Genomic DNA, 20827 nt, shown 5'->3' on the forward strand with positions numbered 1-20827 from the left:
TTGCCAAACCTCGCTCGTCTGAGGTCCAGGTCCGTCTCCAAGAGAGGTTTCAGAACAAGTCTTTTCCTTTAAGGGGAGGAAAGCTATTCAGAGTGAACCATCGCCACCCCATTCCTAGTCGCTGGCCCGAGCGAGCGAAGCGCCTGCATCTAACTGATTCTAAGTGCCTGGCAAAGCAGGGCAGCGACTGAGCAAACTTTCCAGAATCCGCACAGCCTGTGACTTTACTGAGTACAAAGGCTCAAGAGTGTTCCTTTAGCCCAGAGAAATACATTCCTCCCCGCTTAGAGCACACAGCCCGTTCTGGGCTCTTGATTAAAAGCAGCAAGACAACAGGTATTTAGAAGCCCGACTCACTGAGCGAGGGGATGATCGAAAAGCTTCTGGAATCTTTCTGTTCCTGGGTTTGCAGTACTTTTCGCCTCTTTGCTCACTGTATGTTGAGCGGGTCATTGTGCACAGAAAGCAGTTTTTCCCCATCAATTCTCTGACAGCCAAGAACCATCCCTTAGAAATGGACTAAGGGTGTGAGCACAGGCTGAACAACTTGAGAAGCAGATGAAGTGGGGGGGGGGGGAGATGCCCAGGAAATGAACAGGGGAGGCAATCAAGTCATCACATCTAATAAGAGAGTTCCTCCCCGGACAGGATGAAAGAAGACCAACCACCAACCATAAATATATCCATATATGAAACTATATGAAGGGTGCAAGTTGAATTGAGGGGTCCTACGCGGGAGGGGTACAGAGCGAGAGTTCAATGAACCATCATGAGCTGGGTTTCGCTGGGGTCTTCAGAGGCACGACTGTCATAATGAGACCAAACAGTTGTGAGAAAACCACTTGTGACTGATTCCATTAACCGTCGGAGAGCAGGCAAGCTCTTGGGGGGCAGGGGAACACCCCGAGGGACCCGGGGGTGATGCACATGCAGAACAAAGGGCATGAGATGAGGTGTTCGGGCCGGGTCTGCAGAGCACAACAGCGGGCTGGGGAGCTTGGGGGGCGATTAAAATGCCCTTGCACGGGTGAATGGTGACAGCCGCCTTGGGCATAACCCCTTTCACCCCTGTGCCCCTCACAAAAGGGCTGCAGGTGAGTGGCATGTGGAGGGGCCTCAGCAGCTTCCCAGCCACCCGGGGCTGGAGTGCGGGAACAATCTACCCCATAGAGACGAGGGCAGATTTAGGGTGAAGGTAATTGCTCACACTGGACTGCGAGCAAACACATGCCACTGACATCCGAGGCTGGAGCGAGGTCCCTGGAACCATCCAGGCTTTCCTAATGGCTAGGGGGGGGGGGGGGGCGCAGTCTGAGCCGCAGCTGGAGACCCTGCAGCCGCGGGGGAGGCGGGGGGGGGGGGGCGCACGCGGTGCCCCCAGGAGCCACCCATGGGGGGGGGGCGGGGGGGACTCACCGGCTCCGTCCGCCGTGACGATGGCCTCGGGCGAGATGCACACGCCGCGGTCGTACACGGGCAGCTCGTCGCAGGCCAGGCTCTCGGGCCACGCGTGGCGGTACTTGATGAGGATGGGCTCGCAGCCCTGCCGGGCGCGCTCGCACACGGACTTGCAGGGCTTGATGGGCTCGTGCTGGAAGTCGATGGTGCAGATGGGCGCGTACATGGCGCAGAGGAAGAAGAGCAGGTCGGGGCTGCAGTGCGTGCCCAGCAGCCCCTCGAACTGCTCGATGGCCAGGATGGCGTTGGCCTGGGTGCTGTGGTGCAGGTGGTTGGGCATCTTGGTCATGTTCCAGGGCAGGGCCTGGCACAGCGGGATGCGCACCGGCTCGCACGCCGCAGCCCGAGCTCCGGGCGCCCAGAGCAGGCTCGGCGCGGCCAGGGCGAGCAGGCCGGTGCGCAGCAGCAGCAGCAGCCGCCCTCCGGGGCCGCGCGCCATGGTCCCCGCGGGACGCCGCGCCCGCCCGCCCGGCCCCCGCCCCGGCCCCCGCCCCGGCCCCCCGCTCCTCCCGCCGCCCGCCCCGCGCCCCGACCCCGCGCCCCGAGGGCTGCGCCGCTGCTCGGCCGGGGACCCCTGGGACCCTCCGCGGGGGCGGCCGTGGGCCGAGCGGGTCCGGGCCCGGGAGGCGACCGGAGGCGAGACCCGACTCCGCCGAGGCCGCGGGCGCCCCGGACCGTCGCGTCCCCGGATCCGGCTAAGGAGCCACCCGGGGCCGGAGCTCACCCGCGGGCCGGGCGGGGCGGGGCGGGGCTCCACGTGGGGGGCGGGGCCCGGGGCCCGCAGGCTGGGGGCGCAGCGCTGGGATGGGGCGGGGGGGGGGGGCGCCCGCAGGAGCCGGAGCCGCCGGAGCCGCCCGAGCCGGGAGCTCCCACCGCCGCTCGCCGCGTCCCGCGCCCCGGCCCCGGGCGCAGCTCCGCCCCCCCCGGCCCGCCCGGCCCCCGAGCCCGCCCCCGCCGACCTCCGCAGGCCCAGCCCCGAGCACACCCCCGTGCACTCCCAGCCCTCACCCCCCACCCCGTGCACTCCGAGCTCTCACCCCCCACCCGTGCACTCCCAGCCCCCGAGCACACCCCCCCGTGCACTCCGAGCCCTCACCCCCCACCCCGTGCACTCCGAGCTCTCACCCCCCACCCGTGCACTCCCAGCCCCCGAGCACACCACCCCTGCACTCCGAGCCCTCACCCCCCACCCCGTGCACTCCCAGCCCTCACCCCCACCCGTGCACTCCCAGCCCCCGAGCACACCCCCCCGTGCACTCCGACCCCTCACCCCCCACCCCGTGCACTCCCAGCCCTCACCCCCCCACCCCGTGCACTCCCAGCCCCCGAGCACACCCCCCCTGCACTCCGAGCCCTCACCCCCCACCCCGTGCACTCCGAGCTCTCACCCCCCCACCCCGTGCACTCCCACCCCCCCCACCCCGTGCACTCCCAGCCCTCACCCCCCACCCGGTGCACTCCCAGCCCTCACCCCCCCACCCCGTGCACTCCCAGCCCCCGAGCACACCCCCCCTGCACTCCGAGCCCTCACCCCCCACCCCGTGCACTCCCAGCCCCCGAGCACACACCCCCACCCCGCGCAGTCTCAGCCCAGAGCACACCCCCACCCGCAGTCCCAGCCCCCGAGCACCCCCCCCACCCCGTGCACTCCCAGCCCCCGAACGGCAGCTCCTGTTCCCGGGAGGGGGCGGGGAGGGGGGAGAGCAGGGCTGCGCGCTGAGGCGGAGGGGAGGGAAGCCTCGAGAAGCTGCCAGGATGCGATCGCCCGACACGGCGCGGACTTGGGACGTGCACCTCCTCCCCATCCCCACACTGGCTGCAAAGAAGAGCCCCCCCCCCCAGGCCCTCGCTAACCTGTCACGGAGGAGTACCCCAGGCTGCCCCCCTGGGACCCCCCCTGCACCCTCGCGCCCTGGGGATAGCTCCGTAAGCAAACTACAGCTCTCCCTCTGCGGGTCGGCCCCGCCGAGCCAGACGGAGGATGGACGTCAGCTGTGTCGCTTTAAATGTCCAAGTCACAGAAAACAGCCCCCTGCACGCAGTGGTGGGGCTTTATCAGCCCCAAGGTCAGGACTACAGAGTCTGCATTGTGAGGAACTAAGGGGGGGGGGGGGGACACTGCCTTTCAAAAAAAGAGAAAGAAAGGAAAGAAAGAAACAAAGAAGAAAGAAAAAAGAAAGAAAGAAAGAAAGAAAGAAAGAAAGAAAGAAAGAAAGAAAGAAAGAAGAAAGAAAAAGAAAAAAGAAAGAGGCAGCACAGTGCACATAATTTCAAGTAGGCCACCAGGAGCAAGAAACAGGTTTAAAAGAAAATTCGTCTTGTTTGCCTGCAGAATTAGAACGTTTGGAGTTTTGCTTCTTAAGGTTTAGAGTGAAAAGCTACCTGCTTTGAAGTATTTGGATATCCCCCCCCCCCCCCCCCCCGATTTCACTCACTACAATAAAATGGCACTTCCTATTTATCTCTTGTCACCAAAGGTTTCTCCCAAAGCCTGAGAGAAAAGTGCAGGAAATTTACACCACCCGGGTCGTGACAATCAAGATGCCGCTGACAACGAGAAAACCCTTCCCAACCAAAGTAGCTTAATCTAGAGAAGAAAATGGAAAACAGATCCCCTCCCGGTCCTCTCCCTCCACTAATGAGCCCCCCCCCCCCCCCCCCCGGGCATATTGTGGAGGGAAGACCTGGGGAGGCCCAGCACCCTGCCCTTTCACTCGGCAGAAGGATTACAGAATGTCAGAAAACACAGCCTTCATTGAGACGAGAGGAAAACAAACCCTAAAACAAAACAGGAAGTCACCTCTGCTCTACATCATTGAGATATTTCGCTGCTTGAATCCAGCCATTTCTCCCAGGCAGCAAGAAGCAGGAAAAAGATGCCCCCCCCGTCCCGAGCCCACGGGGAGATGCCGTCTTCCAGCCCCCAGCCCCGAAAACATCACGGCTCCCTTGAGTTTATGGAATTTTATCTCTAAGATGACCGTAAACAGCAGTTTGTCAGTAAATTTTTTTCAGAAGAAAGTTTGTTCCATTTAGGAGAGGAAAAAAAAAAAAAACACCCCATAATAGATGATAGATAACGAGCCATTTAGCAAGTATGCAAACTTTGATCTGCAGTTATTTCATGTCGTGTAAGAAAATAAAGCCAAGAATTACAGAAATGAATTAGATGAAAAGTGATACAAAAAAAAAAAAAAGAAAGAAAAAGAAAAGAGATACTGCAAGTGCAAGGTGGGGGAGGGATTGGATTGGAAAATCGTGGCTATTAGAGCCTTTGGGGGCTAATCTGCATCTAATAGGTGGCTGGGATTTTCCATAAATTAGAAGGAAGAAGCAAAGAGTAGATCTAGTAGATTCTGTGCTATTAATGTTCTCGGGTTCATCGTAAGTCTTAGAAGACACAAGCTAATTGTCTGTATGGTTCTGCGAGTCTCTGAAATGAAGGTTGCTTTCCTCCCCCGGCACAGAAATGATCCACTTGGTCTACTAGGTGCCCCCACCGTTTTTCTCTAATCCAAATCTGTCTTTATCAAAATCCAAACTAAATTTCACTGCCTCCCTCAAGGCTTTTGGGTACACTGCCTGGTTCCGTGCATTTTTCTAGTTAGTTCCTCTTGAACTTTGCAAATTATTCTTTAGCACCTGTCCCGTTATTGCCTGAAAATTGTTTCTCTTATTATTTCATCTGGGTGTCCTCTGCCCTCCTAGATGGCATGTGTGTTTTTTTTTTTCAAGAAGAGAATTCATCTAATATTTCTTTCGAAATAGGCATTTGAGAAATGCGAGCTGATGTAATTTAGAACGCAATACTTTAAATATTAAGATTTTAATGCCAAAAATATAAAAAAATAATAACCATCTTAAAGAGAAATAAGATACGATTTGAATAAACAGTGAAGTCTGAAAAATAGGCGATGTGATGGTGAGGGAAATACAAATCAGATGTGACCTGCGGTCTCCGCTAGTGGATGAGCCGTAGCCCCAAGTGAGCGCCTTCCAGCAGGCCCACATTCAGAGAGATCTAAGGGAGGGTGAATCCGGGTCCTCCGAGGAAGTGGATCATAGGTGGCTTGTTTGTCTTACGTTATTCACTCGGTTTTATTTAACCAGTTGTTAAAAGGACAGAATCCTTCTGGAAAGTGCCCCTGGGCTGCATGCAGGGCAGCTGACTGCCTCAGACCTTTCCCCCTGTCTGCTGAAGAGAGGGCAGACGAAATCATTTGCAGGCAACACACAAGTGGCTGGAGAATCAGATAAAGGGCTATTTTGTTGCACGTAGCAATAGGAATCTTTTAAAACTCACTTTTTAGGGGATCCTTGGATGGCTCAGCAGTTTAGCACCGCCTTCAGCCCGGGGTATGATCCCGGAGACCCAGGATCGAGTCCTGCATCAGGCTCCCTGCATGGAGCCTGCTTTTCCCTCTGCCTGTCATTCTCTCCCTCTCTCTGTCTCATGAATAAATAAATAAAATCTTTAAAAATAAACAAAACTCATTTTTTAGAACTAAGGATGGAATTCAAAGATTTTTGAGAAGATTTGAGAAGGCTGTCGAGGTGCAAATGCAAATAACTAATGTACCAATACCCTCCTGAGAAAGATCCATGGAGACCTGGTTCCAGGACTTCGAAAGGCTCCCCAAAGCACATGCGGTGGCTCTTGGGGGGGCTGGGGACGTCCGGCCTGCAGACTGAGGCCAGTCCCGTTCTGGGGGGGGGGGGGGGTTGGGGGTCGGCCCCCGAGCCCCCAGAGCAAGGAGCCGGGTTTACTGAGTACCCACTACCTGCGAGGTGCAGAAACCAGCCGGTGCTTGGCAGAGGTGCTAGTTGCAAACACCGAGAGGCGAGGCTCCAGGCAATGAGGCATCTCCCAGGGCTCTGGCAGCTGCAGAGGGGCCAGAGATGCCACCTGAACCCTGCCCCTTCCCCCACTCAAGCCATCACTTCCTTAGCAGAGGGCATGCGGGAAGCGCAAGGGCCATTGCTCCCTGGGGACCTAGGTCTCTCCCGGGGCCTGTCCTGGTCGGATGTTGGCTTTGCCTTCCAGGAACAGGCTCTCCAAATGGGGGGGCCTTCAGGGCCTCCCTCGAGGTGCTGTGCACCTTTGGGAACGTGTCACCTTTCCGGCCTCCACAAGCCATCCCATGAAAGCTGCCGCCTGCGAGCTACCTGGACATCAGGGCGGTGACCTGGTGAAGTGCAGGACCGCAGGGCCTCTGACGCCCCGACGCCCGGGCCCCAGCCCAGTGTCCGGCAGTAGGTCTGGGCCGGGCCCAAGAACTTGCATTTCCCACACCTTCCCAGGTGACCTGGTATTGCTGTCCCCGGACCACACTTCGCACTTAGATATGAGGCCCCGATTTGCCCTCAGCAAATTCTGCAAGCTACGAAGATTTCATTATTTTATCTCCTAGTTATGTTTCCTTAGGAGGAATCTAGAAACAAAATTTCAGTAAAGCAGCCTGACAGCTAAGGGACACTCTGAAGGGGGGTGAGGGAGGAAAAGAGGATGAGATTTCCCTACTGGTCCTTCAAAGGCCAGCCCTGACAATAAAATCAGCTGGCTCTCTGACCCCAGTGACTTTGCTAAAGGAAACTAGCACCCCTCCACTGCCACCGCCGCAGAAGAACAATAGATCCAGCTTCAAAGAAGTTCCAGACGTAACCATAGTATCTTAGCAATGGAAGGAACCTCCGCAGTCTAGCCCGCCCACCTGTTCCTCCCCCTCTGACCTCCCAGCCTTCCCTAGCTTAGTCTGGAAAAAAAAAAAAAAAAAAAAAACCCTCAGAGATAAAAATCACTTGTGCAGAATCATGCAGCCAACGGCGGTTAACGGGTGCTCCTTCAATGACCTATTTACACGGCAGCCTCCGTCGGAAGTTACGTTTGGGGACACCATAGAAAGTATGTAGGATAATGACACCTGATGGTATCCAGCTTTCACAATCCCTTAAAATCATCCAAACCTTCCAAACAGCCCCAAAGGATTTGAGGGTCCAGGAGGAGGGGTGTGGGACACATCCAAGTGGACTCCAGACTCCAGTGCTCCCTCTGTCTGGCGTCGGCGGGAAACTGATCCCGAATTTTTTCCTAATCTCCCTTCGACAACACTTACTTAGAGATGATTGCTAGACCAACCCTCCGCCATCCTACTCTGGGACAGACCTACACGTTGTGCTACGTCTTTCCTCTTGGATCTTTAAAGTCTCGATTTACTCCCCGGGTGCCCCTCTGGTGGCGAAGGGAAGTCAGGTGGCTCACGCGTCATCCCAACAGGGACTTTAGGCTTGAGCTGTGACTGAACAACTGAGCAACTGACTGCGACGGTCAAGACCGAGTCAGAGAAGCCTGAAAAGGATCCCCACGGTACTAGGAATCCTGCAAAACGGTCAGTAAGAGGCCAGAACCCAGCGAGTCCTCAGTCACCTGTAACGTGTCGCACGTGAGTCGTGCATCGCAGGCTTACCCTGGGAGATGGATTGTTCTCTGCCAAGAACAGGTAGATAGCGAGAGCGTGAGTCCGCCAGCGTGGCAGACGCATCAATTCGAAACCAATGAGGGAGGGTTTTTTTGTTGTTGTTTTTTTTTAAGTCTAAAATCGTCTCCTCGGTTTTGAAGAATGAGCCTACACCGGAATATCAGAAATGGTTACTGAAGGACTCCTCGGCTCACAGCGAGGTATTTCAAGAATAACCAAGGCCGGGTTAGGGGTCTAAATCTTCCCACGCATCCTCCGAGTGTTAACAGAACCTTTGGGGCACTGGGGGGATAGTCCTATGTCACCAAGCAACTGATTGGGCCCCTGTGCGAATCCTGGCCTGCTCGCCTTCCTGCCACCAGGGCATCAATCAGCCTTAAGGGCGCCTGGCAGGCGGCTCACTCCGAGAAGCGGCTGCCCCAGGATCGAGCCCCTCAGCTCCCCGATCGGTGGGGAGTCTGCTTTCCCCCTGCTTGTGCTCCCTCCTCCTCTCTACAAATAAATAAAATCTTAAAAAAAAAAAAAAAAAAAACCAGCCCGTGCATCCCCCCAGCCCCCGTCCTTTCTAACTGATGCCCCGACCGTCACAGGGGCCTCAGCTACTCTGCCCTTCCCACCACCACCTCCCGGCCTCTGGCTGCCACCCTCCCTTCCAGTCCTTCCCCGCACGTCTCTCGTCCAGAACTGGGCCTCCAGGAGGCAAACGCAGACCTCATGCTACGCTTCCTCCCCACCTTGTTTCCTTACCTGCCCGAACTTCGAACTTCGTCCCTGGGCGATCTGTTTTCCTTCCTCGAGCACAGGCGCCTTTCTCAGCGCATTTATTCACTAAGCTGGAGACAGAAAGAGCTGGAATTCAGAGAGCGCCAGAGGATGGCTCTGGACGTGGGCCACTCGGTGACGGGCGACAAGGGCTTGCCCGCGGGCCCTGGCTCGGCCTGGCGCTGCTGGGGCCTCCACCTCCCCGACCGGCCCAGCGGCCGCCCGCAGCGTCCCTCTTCCCACTTCACGAATGAGGAAGCTTGGTCTCGGGTCACCCATTTTCCCAAGGCCCCAGACGCAAGCAAAGGTCATGTCAGGGTGGGGGTGCCCACGGTGCACGGCGGCCTGGGCAGCTGGGGGGGAGCTGGGTGCAACAGAAACCCTCTACCTGGACCCCGGGGCTCAGCAGTGGGGCACCTGCCTTCAGCCCAGGGGATGACCCCGGGGTCCCTGCATGGGGCGTGCTTCTCCCTCGGCCTGGGTCTCTGCCTCTCTGTCTCTCTGTGTCTCTCATGAATAAATAAATAAAATCTTAAAAAAAAAAAAAAAACCCTCTACCTACTACACCGCATGCCATCCCCCAGGTGGCTTTCACGGACACAGCTCACTCCTCCGGAGCCTAGAACCGTGTGGTCCTTGGCTCGCCCACAGGCACCGAGCAGTCACCACCGTCAATTTGAGACCGTTTCCCCCACCTCCCCCCAAAACCCATACCCATTTGCAGTCACTCCTCGTTTCCCCCTTAATCCCTTCAGCCCTAGATGGCAGCGAATCTCGGCTCCCTCTCTTCACATTGGCCTATTTAACACTTATGCAAACTCACACAAATGGGACCGTACAGCACAGCTTCCCGCGGCTGGCTGCTTTCCCCTCCTACGAAGTTTTAGGTCCATCTACATTGTAGCCAGAACCTGGAAAAAAACCCATCAGCTAATGGGCACCTGTTTGGGATTTTTTGGGTTTTTTCCACTTTAGGGCTACAACGAATAATGCTGCCATAGTATCTGTGCACACATTTTTTTTGGTGGACATATTTTTTTAAAGATTGTATTTATTTATCCATAAAAGACACAGAGAGAGAGGCAGAGACCCAGGCAGAGGGAGAAGCAGGCTCCATGAAGGGAGGCCCGAAGTGGGACTTGATCCTGGGACCCCAGGATCAGGCCCTGAGCCAAAGGCAGAGGCCCGACCGCTGAGCCACACAGGCGCCCGTGTGTTTCATTTCTGTTGGGTACATACTCAGGAGGGAACTTGCTGGACCACATAATAACCCTATGTTAAACCTTCTGAGGAACTGCCAATCTCTGTCCCAAGTAGCAATACCACTATTCCCACCAGCGATGTGGAAGGGGTTCTCATTTCTCCACTTCCTCATAAACACTTACTATCAACGTCTTTTCCATCATCGCCGTCCTAGGCGGGTAAGAGGACATCTCTGTGGTTTGGGTGCATATTTTCTTAACAACTAGTCACAGTGAGCATCTCTTCAAGTGCCGATTTGCTGCTTAACTAATCATCTTGGAGGAGATCTTGATTCAGACCCTTTGCATTTTTTAATTGGGTTGTTTGTCATTGATGATTTGTTCTTGAGTCGTAGCAGTTCTTTATATAATCTAGACACCAGCCCCTTATCAGATAGATATATCATTTACAAATATCTTTTCTCATCCTACGGTTTGTCTTTCCATTTGCTCAATAGTGTTCTTTGAAGCACAGAAAGGTTTTAATATTGATGAGGTTCAATTTATCTTTTTTTTTTTTCTGTTCCCTCTTTGTGTTATATCTAAGCGGGCTTTGAGTGACCCAAGGTCACGAAGATTTACTCTTCCACTTTCTTCTAAAAATGTCATAGGTTCAGCTCTTGTATTTAGGGCCAAGATCCATTTTTAGCTAGTTTTCGTGCAGAGTGTGAGGAAGGGGTCCGACTCCCTTCTTTTGCATGTGCCTATCTCGTTGTCTCAGCACCGTTTGTAGAGAAGATTTTTCCTACCCCATTTCTTGTTTTGACACCTCTGTCAAAAATCAAGTGAACACCTAGACGGGGCAAGCTGGCGGAGGAGTCGGATCCCCAAGTCACCTGTCCCCACCAACTTACCTAGGTAACTTCCAAACCATCCTGAAAACCTACGAATTCGGCCTGAGATTTAAAGAGAGAACAGCTGGAAGGCTACTGTGAGAAGAGTTCGCGCTTCTATCAAGCTTTGGAATCCAACTTTATTGACTGTGTCATTTCTGTGTCTTTGTTACTTTAATGTGTGATTTAAATAAATGTTTTTAAGTAAATTAAAAAAAATCAAGTGAACATGGACATTAAGGGTCTGCCTGGATTCTTAACTCCATTCCACTGATTCTCTTGATAACCTGATTCCATCTGATGGTAAGTAGTGAAGACCTTAACACCAAGATGGGTTTTATCTCAGGACATTTGTCTTGTAAAGCCTGTCTTCCTTGAGCAATCTCTCAGAAATAATAAGGCAAGACGGGAAGATGATAATTCTCAGATCCTACCCTGAATGTATGACGTGATATGTTATTAATGCGATATTATTAACTGAGCACAATAGCAAAAGATTTTTTGGGCCCAAAGGAAAAACATCCGGTTAAACCCATTCCTTACATTATGATACATGACAGTCTCTGGAATCATTCTAGGGGAGAATTATTCTATAATTATTCTATAATTCTCTCTCTTCTATACCTTCCATCTAGATAAAAATTTGTTTTTACTTATAACCTTTATAAGAAATCAGTTCTGGGGCAGCCCGGGTGGCTCAGCGGTTAGCGCTGCCTTCAGCCCAGCGCATGATCCTGGGGACCCGGGATCGAGTCCCACATCAGGGTCCCTGCATGGAGCCTGCTTCTCCCTCTGCCTGTGTGTGTGTCTCTCTCTCCTCTCTGTGTATTCTCATGAATAAATAAATAAAATATTTTTTAAAAGAAATCAGTTCTAAGCCTATTTCAAAAATATTTAATAATTATAATTCATAAGTAATTATAAGTAATATTTATTTTGATCCTCAATCCCAGCTGTCAGTCTGATCCTGTACGTTATTAAAGTAACAGAGAAGTGAGAGGCTCTCCTATTTATTTTTCTATTAAAGATTTTATTTATTTATTATAGAGAGAGAGAAGCAGGCTCCATGCAGGGAGCCCAATGTGGGACTCGATCCCAGGTCTCCAGGATCACGCCCTGGGCTGAAGGCAGGCGCTAAACCTCTGAGCCACCCAGGGATCCCCGGCTCTCCTATTTATTGGTTGACCTGATGAAGTTTAGGATTGGCTAGGACTCTGCACGTAGGTCTGGGAAAGCACTCCTTTCCCTTGTTCCACGTCCTCTGAAAGGCAGCACGGTGTGTGGAGTGTTTCCCTGAGAGAATTAGGGGAAATGCTATATGGAGTTAGCATTGCTCCATTATTCTATCTGAGGTTAGAAGATTGATTACATGGGGACAAAGAATCAGCCATCCTTCCTGCTGGCTGGTCAAAGATAAAGACCTGGTGGAAAAAAAAAAAAAAAAAAAGACCTGGTGAAATTATGAAAGCAGCAACACAAGGGAAGATCAGAGGCCGTCCAGATACTTTCTAAGCACAGAATTTCTCTAAATCTACCTCCTGTCTTGATGCAAGTTCATCACTAGTAATGGCCAAACAGAAACATTTTGAATTCTTTAAATATCTTTTAAGAATAAGACAGAGTGCCTCTTTTCTTGGCTCTTCTTCCTCGTCGGTTTTGAAACTTAAGTGATTCTAATTGGTAAGCATAATATAATCTGCTTTAAACAAAAATAGTTTAGGGGCAGTTTAGGGGCACCTGGGCGGCTCAGTGGGTTAAGCGTCTGCCTTCAGCCCACGTCATGATCTCAGGGTCCCGGGATCCAGCCTCACAAGGGGCTCCCTACTCAGCGGGGAGCCTGCTTCTCCCTCTCCCTCTGCCCTCCCTCTACTCGTGCTCTTTCTCTCTCTCTCTCTCTCTCTCTCTGTCAAATAAATAAAATCTTCAAAAAAACGAAAAACAAAAAATTGAAAACAGTTTATAGGTCTTCAAGAAGGCCTTGGAGAGGAGAGTCCATGGGCTCCCACTTACAGTTTTATAAACAGTATAAATGCTTTCATTTTTTTTATTATGATAAGGATGGTGATTAACACGAGAACATAGCGGTTAAGGTCCAGAAATCTGGGTCCAATAGCACCAAACTATTGGTGGGAAACATGAAGCATCTTCTTTGAGGGGCAGGAATGGGATGTAATCTCTGGAGAAAGCTTAAAAGAATAGTGTTGTTCTGGAGAAGAACATTGGCCCGTTCATTCATTCAACACTTACGGCCGGCCTTGTAAGCTCCAGATAGTTTTAGGTGGAATAAGCAGCACAATAAACAAAGTCATGGCCATCATAAAATTGGCATTCTGATCATTTTTTTTTTCTGTACAAAATGGAAAGAACTGTAAATGGTCAGCCCTGTGTCTTAACTGAGGAAGGAAGGACCAGGTTACAACATGATGCTACAGCAAGAAAGAATTACATTAGATCGAAAGAATGTTCAAGGTAGAAGTTGATAAATTCCTGAATTTGTTCCCTTAAAAATTAAGTTATAATTGAAAGAGAGAACATGTTTCTCTTCCAAGAGTGTAGACGACTCCACCTGCAAACCAGGTCCACCTGCAAACCAGGTCACAGATCGCCATTTCATATTCAGTCAGGCCCTACGCTTAACGTGGAAGACGGAGGCCCTGGGAGGTGAAGTTTAGGAAGAAATGGCAGGTAGAAAAATGGTTAATTTGGCATTTTTGATAGTGCATATAAACAGCTTTTGAAAAACTGCTTACATTTCACTGACATATTGTGATGCTGGTGTATATATTTATTTAGTCACACTTAGTACCCTAAGTGTATACAATTGAAATGATTATTTGTCTGGCAGGTGGCATTTAATGTTTCATTTCACCAACTTACAGGTCCCTATATTCTTTTTATTTTTGTTTCTTCCCCTACAATATCCATGGACATGGTTTTTTGGTTTTTTATTTTTTGTTTTTGCTTTTTTTTTTTTTTTGCAGGAAATTGCATTTTCTCATCTAGATATAAAAAATGTTCACAGAAGTATCTGTAAGACCTGAATTGCCAGCTTTGTGCAAGCCACAAGGAGCTCTCTGTCACCCAGCACCGCATCACTAACTCGGGGTGGGCCGCCCGGTGTTACAGATACCATCCATAGTGAAAGAGGAGGTGGGGAACTTTGCAGGGCTTTCCATCTGCTATGCATTTTGTTTTAGGACTTGTTTTTCTCTGAAGAATGCAGTTCACAAGAGCTAAGGTTTTCCCTAAAGTATTCAAGAAGAACCAAACAGAAAACCACAAAACTGTAACACTTAATTCATAGTAAGACTATAACAAAGGAAGAAAAGGCAATCAAGAAACTACTTTACAGGGGCACCTGGGTGGCTCAGGGGTTGAGCGTCTGCCTTCAGCCCAGGGCGTGACCCTGGGGTCCTGGGATCGAGTCCCACATCGGGCTCCCCGCAGGGAGCGTGCTTCTCCCTCTGCCTGTGTCTCTGCCTCTCTCTCTGTGTCTCTCATGAATAAATAAATAAAATCTTAAAAAAAAAAAAAAACTACACAGAACAGAATTCAGTCACATTTGAGAAAGAAAAAAATTACCCAAATAGACAGCCAATCAATTGTTTTTATTGTACCCTCTAGGGAAACAAATGTGTAGGTTCTGTATATAAATAAACTTATTCCATAGTTTTAAGAAATGTAATGTTCCTTAGGTGTTCACAAACTCCGTGTTTTCAACCAAAGTACAAAATTAATTTTTCTTTCCTGGATATAGATCATTAAGATCTGTGTCATAGTCACATATAGATCTCAAGGTATATAAAATACATGTTCCCATTCTTGCATCTTAAATGGGTATAACTAATATTGATATTATATTCCTAAGGCTAGGATGCATTGATGGAGATAAGTTATTAGAAGAAAATGCAGAAAATAATGTTTGATGGCTACCCGTGATCGATACAGCATGCAAGCACCCCCTGACCCCGGGAAGGGAAAGAGAATGAAGGGAAGAGCAAAGGAACAGGCTGGTAGGATGCTGGGGACAAACTTGATGCTGGTAGAGAAACCAGGAGATATTTCAACAGATAGGAGGTGATGTGCACTCTTCTCCCCAGGATGGAAGACCTTGGGAGGATTCTGGACAAGGGGCAATTTTTCTGACCTGTGAATTCGAGCAAAGAGTACTTCAGGCTTCCCCTCTCTCCCTGGGAGCCCTTCCACTGCCCCTGGCGTCCCAGGTGGTCTTTCGAGGGGTGGCCCAGCGCTGGTAAGAGAGGGCTTTGTTGATTGGACTCCTTCAAGATTTACCAACAGCCCAACTTCACCCGATGGGCCTCCGGGACAACTGTGTGCCGCTGGAATCCGGTTCCCCTGGAACACGGATGGTAACGAGCCCTGCCTCAGCTGAGGGAGGCCTCAGCGATACACCACGAAAAAGGATTCGATTCCAAAAAGATGTGCACCACTCTTGTCAATACGACTGTGTAATTTTGTAAGTAGGATCATAGAGAATAAATAGGTCACAGATGATAAATACACTATTTAGCAATCCTTCAACTCTCGCCATTTTTATTTTTCTCATGTTTGCCAAGGCCCTCCCACCAATTTCTCTCTCGTATTGCCTCTTCTTTGCCCACCTATGAACAGAAATGCCCTGGAGACTAAGCATGACGTAAATATAAGATGGAACAGATGGTGTGCTAAATAACCCTGCCCCCTCCCCAGAAAACCGGGGGTTGAAGGTGCTTTTAGCACACTGTGTGTTTCTCTAAGGCTAAAATCCTGTTGTACCTTTTTATCCTATGGGTCCTGTTCAGGAATCTGATCTGCACTGTAGTGTGTAGCTAAAGCCATAAAACAGTAGAAGTCTCTGAGGCAAGATCCATGAAACCCCCGAGCCGCTGTGCACCCCGCTTGCAACTTACCACTTGTCCCACCAGGGTATCATGTGCTGTCGCCAAGATGCTCCTGCTTATTTTTTTTGCAACTCTTCATTGATAAAAGTCATGAATTCTGAGTACGTTCGCAGGAGCCTCTGAACCAAGGCTCGAGTCAGGACATAAATATGTTGTCCCGTGATGGGGAATGGCTACAAAATGCGGAGGCCTTGTGGATAAAAATTCCTGTACAGTTCCAACATTAATTAGTACGTAAATTGTTTTTAAAATTTACATCTGTTGAACCCTTAATGGGTCTGCCCCGATTTCCTTTTATTTTTTTTTTTCATTTATTTATGATAGTCACACAGAGAGAGAGAGAGAGGCAGAGACATAGGCAGAGGGAGAAGCAGGCTCCATGCACCGGTAGCCTGACGTGGGACTCGATCCCCGGTCTCCAGGATCGCGCCCTGGGCCAAAGGCAGGCGCCAAACCGCTGCGCCACCCAGGGATCCCTCCTTTTATTTTTTTAAAGAATGTCCACACACAGGTACCTACGTACTGGGTAATAGTAGCATGTAATTCCAAAAGGTGTGGTGATCCTTTATTGCTTGGAAGGATTATTTGATTCTTTAATTTTTTTTAAAGACTTTATTTATTTATTCATGAGAGACCCAGAGAGAAAGAGAGAGAGGCAGAGCCACAGGCAGAGGGAGAAGCAGGCTCCATGCAGGGAGCCCGATGGGGGACTCGACCCCAGGACCCCGGGGTCATGACCTGAGCCCAACGCAGCCGCTCAACCACTGAGCCCTCCCTCCCCAGCCAAGCATCCCTGATTGTCTAATTATTAACATTAGATTGTATAGGTTAAGCAAGTCCTTCAAAGTGCCTCGGGGAACCACTACCAATAACACTTTCAAACTAACACAGGGGACAACAGAGGAGGAGCGGAGAAGAAAACTGAAATTAGAATCTTCCAAATGTATTCCTCTGTCCTTAAGAGGAGATGCAGTCTGGAAATTATTTACATTTGCAAATATTCCGTAGAAAGCACAACATCTCCACCTTGGGACCTTCAAATATTGGTCCCTCACCACCTGGAAGGTTAAGTCTCCCTCTTCCCCTCTCCCTTCCTTCCTTCTCCCCCTTCTCTCCCCCTCATTACACACACACACACACACACACACACACACACACACACACACGTATACCCATATCTATAGGCTCAATTTTATTTTTAGATCAATGTTATGCCTATGTCTTACGGCCTTAGAAAACAGAAAATAAATTACTGGTCCCTATGGTTGAATCTATATATTAACAAACAAATTTGACTAATGAAGAACAAAGGGTCAGTTTGAATATAGTAGAAATTTGACGTGTCTGGTTGGTGGCAGTGTTGGGGCTTTTTAATCCTATTTTCAATGTTAAGAAAATCCAGTTAGATTTATGTAACTTAAAGCACTCTATTAGATCAGAAGTACGTATTAATTGTTTTGTTGATAATGATAATTTAGGGGAACGGAGAGGAAGGAGAAAACAGATCATCGAGGCATGCAGAGAAAACCTCTGGGCTCCAAATCAGTTTGCAGGAGGAGGGAGAGGGGAGTCGCCTTCTGCACCAGTTTCATCAGAGATTTATCAACACCACCTCTTTCCCCTCTTTCGAACTCTGATTACATGGCCCTCATTCAACCAATGAAGCACCATAAGGTTAGAATTAGATGCCGTGTCTCATTATTAGGGACTCTAGGAAGACAAGACCGTCTACACTTGCCATCGTGCCATTAACCATAGCCAGGGTCCCCCCAGAGCCTTTATCTGCACAGCCCGGCTCGATAAGAAGGTAGGAGGCTTTGAAACTGGATTAAATGTGAGCAAAATACAACTCCTTGGGAAGGCATTCCACTGTATTCTAAAAAATAAGATTTTCAGACTTTAATTTATAGGGCTCTTCCAATTTGTGACTATCCACCAATGAATTCTAAATCCATTTGCTTTACAGCGAACTAACTAGAAACACCTCAGGGTCAGGCTCTCCAGGACGGTCGAATTAATGTGGCAATCTAAAGGAGAAGACTCGACAACAACCCACGCTAAATATTTCCCAGACGCATAAAATGTGACATTGACTTGAAAATTGCCCTAGGTCACCGTTTTGTTTCAAGATGCCACACTGAGCTTCAGATCTGACTTACAGTGTGTGTTGTATGCTCTCTGGCAGCCACGGGCTTGGCAATTTTTTTCAGACAAACATAACATAGCAAATGGCTAAGCTTAAACAAAACTTTACTGCTACCAATTAAAGGTTCCTTAGTGTAATGCTTTGGAAATGCTCCAAAATTCTCAGTTTCTTTAAAAAATAAAAATAAAAAGTTTTTGCCAAAGTCATTGTTGCTGCATTTACCCAGTCCCCAAATGGTAAATATAGCCCTAACTGTAAAGAGAGCAAAAAAACAAAATAGGGACGCCTGGGGGGCTCAGTGGTTTAGCGCCGCCTTCGGCCCAGGACGTGATCCCAGGGTCCCGGGATCGAGTCCCACATCGGGCTGCCCACAGGGAGCCTGCTTCTCCCTCTGCCTGTGTCTCTGCCTCTCTCTGTGTGTCTCTCATGAATAAATAAATAAATAGAATCTTAAAAAAAATAAAAAATAAAAAAATAAATTCTAGATGAACTATGCCAAAGTCCTAGAGTTCGTTTTTTTCTTTTGACTTTCTTCTGCAGCAAAGACATAAAATGCACATTGAAATTTATGAAAACGGCCACAGTGTTTATCTTTTTTTTATTACAGTGATTAAGGCATTTAAAATACATTCTGAGGTTCAACATGGTCTCTCCTAAAGAAAGCTTTCAGAGAATAACCTGAGGTTGTTAATAGTGAAATAAAAATCCTTTGAGTAAAAAGTCTTGAAATGACCTATCCCACTGAATGCCTTACGCCTCTTTCCCTCTCGGAAAAGCATCACTTATTAGTGGAGTAAAATGATAAAACTCAAATAACTTCAGCACTGGGTTCTTCTGTAGTCTCTTAGCCTTCAAGGTGAGCACATGATGACTGCAACTAAGAGAACAGTTAAGCTTTATTTAACAACACGCTTGGTCATTGCTTTCCCCTTGAGGCTCACAGGTGCAAAATTAAACTGAATCCACTATTTGAGGTTATGAAGTGGATGTGATGGGGCACCTACCTCAATGGGTTTTTTTTTCTACCAGGAAGTATTCCAAGTATAACATCATATGATGTGAACATCAGGAACCTCCACAGAAGGCAGAAATTATGCTCCACCCATTTTATGCCCTCAGCACGATGTCTTCTATACACGTTCAATAAATGTAGATTATGAGAGCGGAGAGTGAACGAAAAAATAAGCAAAAGGATATGTGTCATTTTTGTCCAGTATAGCAACTTTCTGTTCTTTAAGAACGTTTTGATATAAAAGACCAGTAAAAATTTCACAACACGTTTTCCGAGTGAGGTTAAATCTAACACTAAATCTAGTGGGCGTGAAAGGAAGAAAGCAAGCTATCCTCGGAAGTCACCCCTGTGAGCCTCCGGTCCTGAAATTTAAGAAGGACCCAGAAGGTCAGTGGGGCTGCTCAGCCTCCACCTCCAGTATGAGAAGGTGCCGAGTCCTGATGTCCAGGCTTCCCCAAACCTGTCTCTTTAAAGCAGTGTAAGTGGCTGGGGCTGAGACTTACCCTTTAAAGTTTTAATCAAAACCCTATAGAGGCCTGGCCCAGGACGGCCGGACCCCTGACATCTTCCCACTGCTGTGGCCATGCTCCCCTCCCAAACCACCTCTACCCCAAGGCTCCCAAGCCCTGGTCCCACGCCCCTGAGACCTTACCTGGCCCTCTCTCCAAGTCACAGAGCGGCCTTCCAATTCACGTGGTCTGCTCCAGGAAGGCTGTTGCATGAGCACGACCTTCACGAACTCTTCCCCAGTCCCGGCAGCATGCGGTGACTCATCCCCAACCACCTCACTTCATCAGATTACTCTGTTAGAGAGACATGTAACAATTTCCGAGGCCTTAGGGGTGAGAGCCATAGTGCAACTCTTCTGGATACCCTGCCCTACTTCCCAGTGAACAACTCCCAAGGTATGTGGTTAGGATTTGTAACCCAAAGGAGAAGAGATTATTGTTTTCCTCTAGAATTAGCTTATGTGGCTTCTTTAATCAAGGCATGTTAATCCAAGGCAAAGCCCTTTCTGCAGCCATATTCTATCGTAGTAGAATAAGAGGCATGTCTTATCATAGGAAAGTCAGGTAAGCAAAGGCTGCACTAAGCAATTTCACCACCCTTATGGGTACGCAAAGAGGTCACTCTTGCTCTGCAAAGCACTATGATGGCAGATCCAGTGCACATAACCAGCATCATGCAATAGCTATGTGGTCGTGGAAGTAATAATGATGGTGGTATGATGGTGGGGGGGTTTGTGGTGGTGGTGGTGGTCGTGGTTGTCGTCATGGTGGTGGTGATGGTAATAGTGGTGGTGGTGGTCATCGTGGTGGTGGTGGTGATGGTGATAGTGGTGGTGCTGGTGGTCGTGGCTGGGGGTGGTGGTGGTGGTGGTTGTGGCGGGGGGGTGGGGTGGTCGTGGTGGTGGTGGTGGCAGCAGAGAACTATTTGCGTACGTAGGAGAATCCTGGTATGCTCTGTACCTAAAAGATGATCCCGGAGAAATCCAGGAAAGAGAAATCCTCATCTCCCTCGATTGTGAACTGGAGAGCCCAGAGCTCAGTGAGATCCGAGTCTCTCCCTGGCAATCACTCCCATGGTGATCTCATCCAATCCCGCGGCTTGTTATGTTCTATCTAGAAACTGATGACCGCCAGGTTTATGTCTCTTAGCCCAAGTCTGGCCCTGAACTCTCCTCAACTTCCTACTCCACAATTTCCCCTTGGGGTATCTACTGAATGCCCCAAAGTTAGTACGCCCAAACCGCACCTCTGCTCTCCCCTCACCTGATTGCTTACTGCCCCCACCCCCACCCACCTAAAATAAAATACTAAAGAATGAAAAAGTTGGCCTACTTGCAATCTTTCCAACCTCAGTTAATGGATCCATCCTTCTAGTTAATTCAGGCCACAATCCTTGGGCCTCTATTTCCTTCAGTTCTACCTTCAAAATATATAAGAGTCTACTGCTTGTCATCACCGCGACTGTTAGCCCAGCGGTACAAGTCTAGAT

The 20827-nt window shown here is 49.7% G+C and overlaps 1 protein-coding gene and 1 long non-coding RNA gene across 2 annotated transcripts in view; both read right to left on the minus strand.

The window, feature by feature from the left end:
- Positions 1 to 2202, minus strand: part of FRZB (frizzled related protein) — a 30703-nt gene extending 28501 nt beyond the window's left edge. Inside the window, 1 exon segment of the mRNA XM_025460416.3 lies at positions 1417 to 2202. Within this exon segment, the coding sequence (XP_025316201.1) occupies positions 1417 to 1897 (481 nt within the window). The 5' untranslated portion in view covers positions 1898 to 2202.
- Positions 2203 to 7245: 5043 nt separating this feature from the next.
- LOC125754430 (uncharacterized) lies at positions 7246 to 20056 on the minus strand. Its single transcript, XR_007408619.1, has 3 exons — positions 19482 to 20056; positions 8682 to 8767; positions 7246 to 8081 (listed from the first exon to the last, which is right to left on the minus strand). It is a non-coding gene; the product is annotated as an uncharacterized LOC125754430 (long non-coding RNA).
- Between the last annotated feature and the right edge of the window lie 771 nt (positions 20057 to 20827).

The sequence above is a fragment of the Canis lupus genome, chromosome 36 (assembly GCF_003254725.2).
Source record: "Canis lupus dingo isolate Sandy chromosome 36, ASM325472v2, whole genome shotgun sequence".
In the NCBI taxonomy this organism is placed as follows: domain Eukaryota; kingdom Metazoa; phylum Chordata; class Mammalia; order Carnivora; family Canidae; genus Canis; species Canis lupus.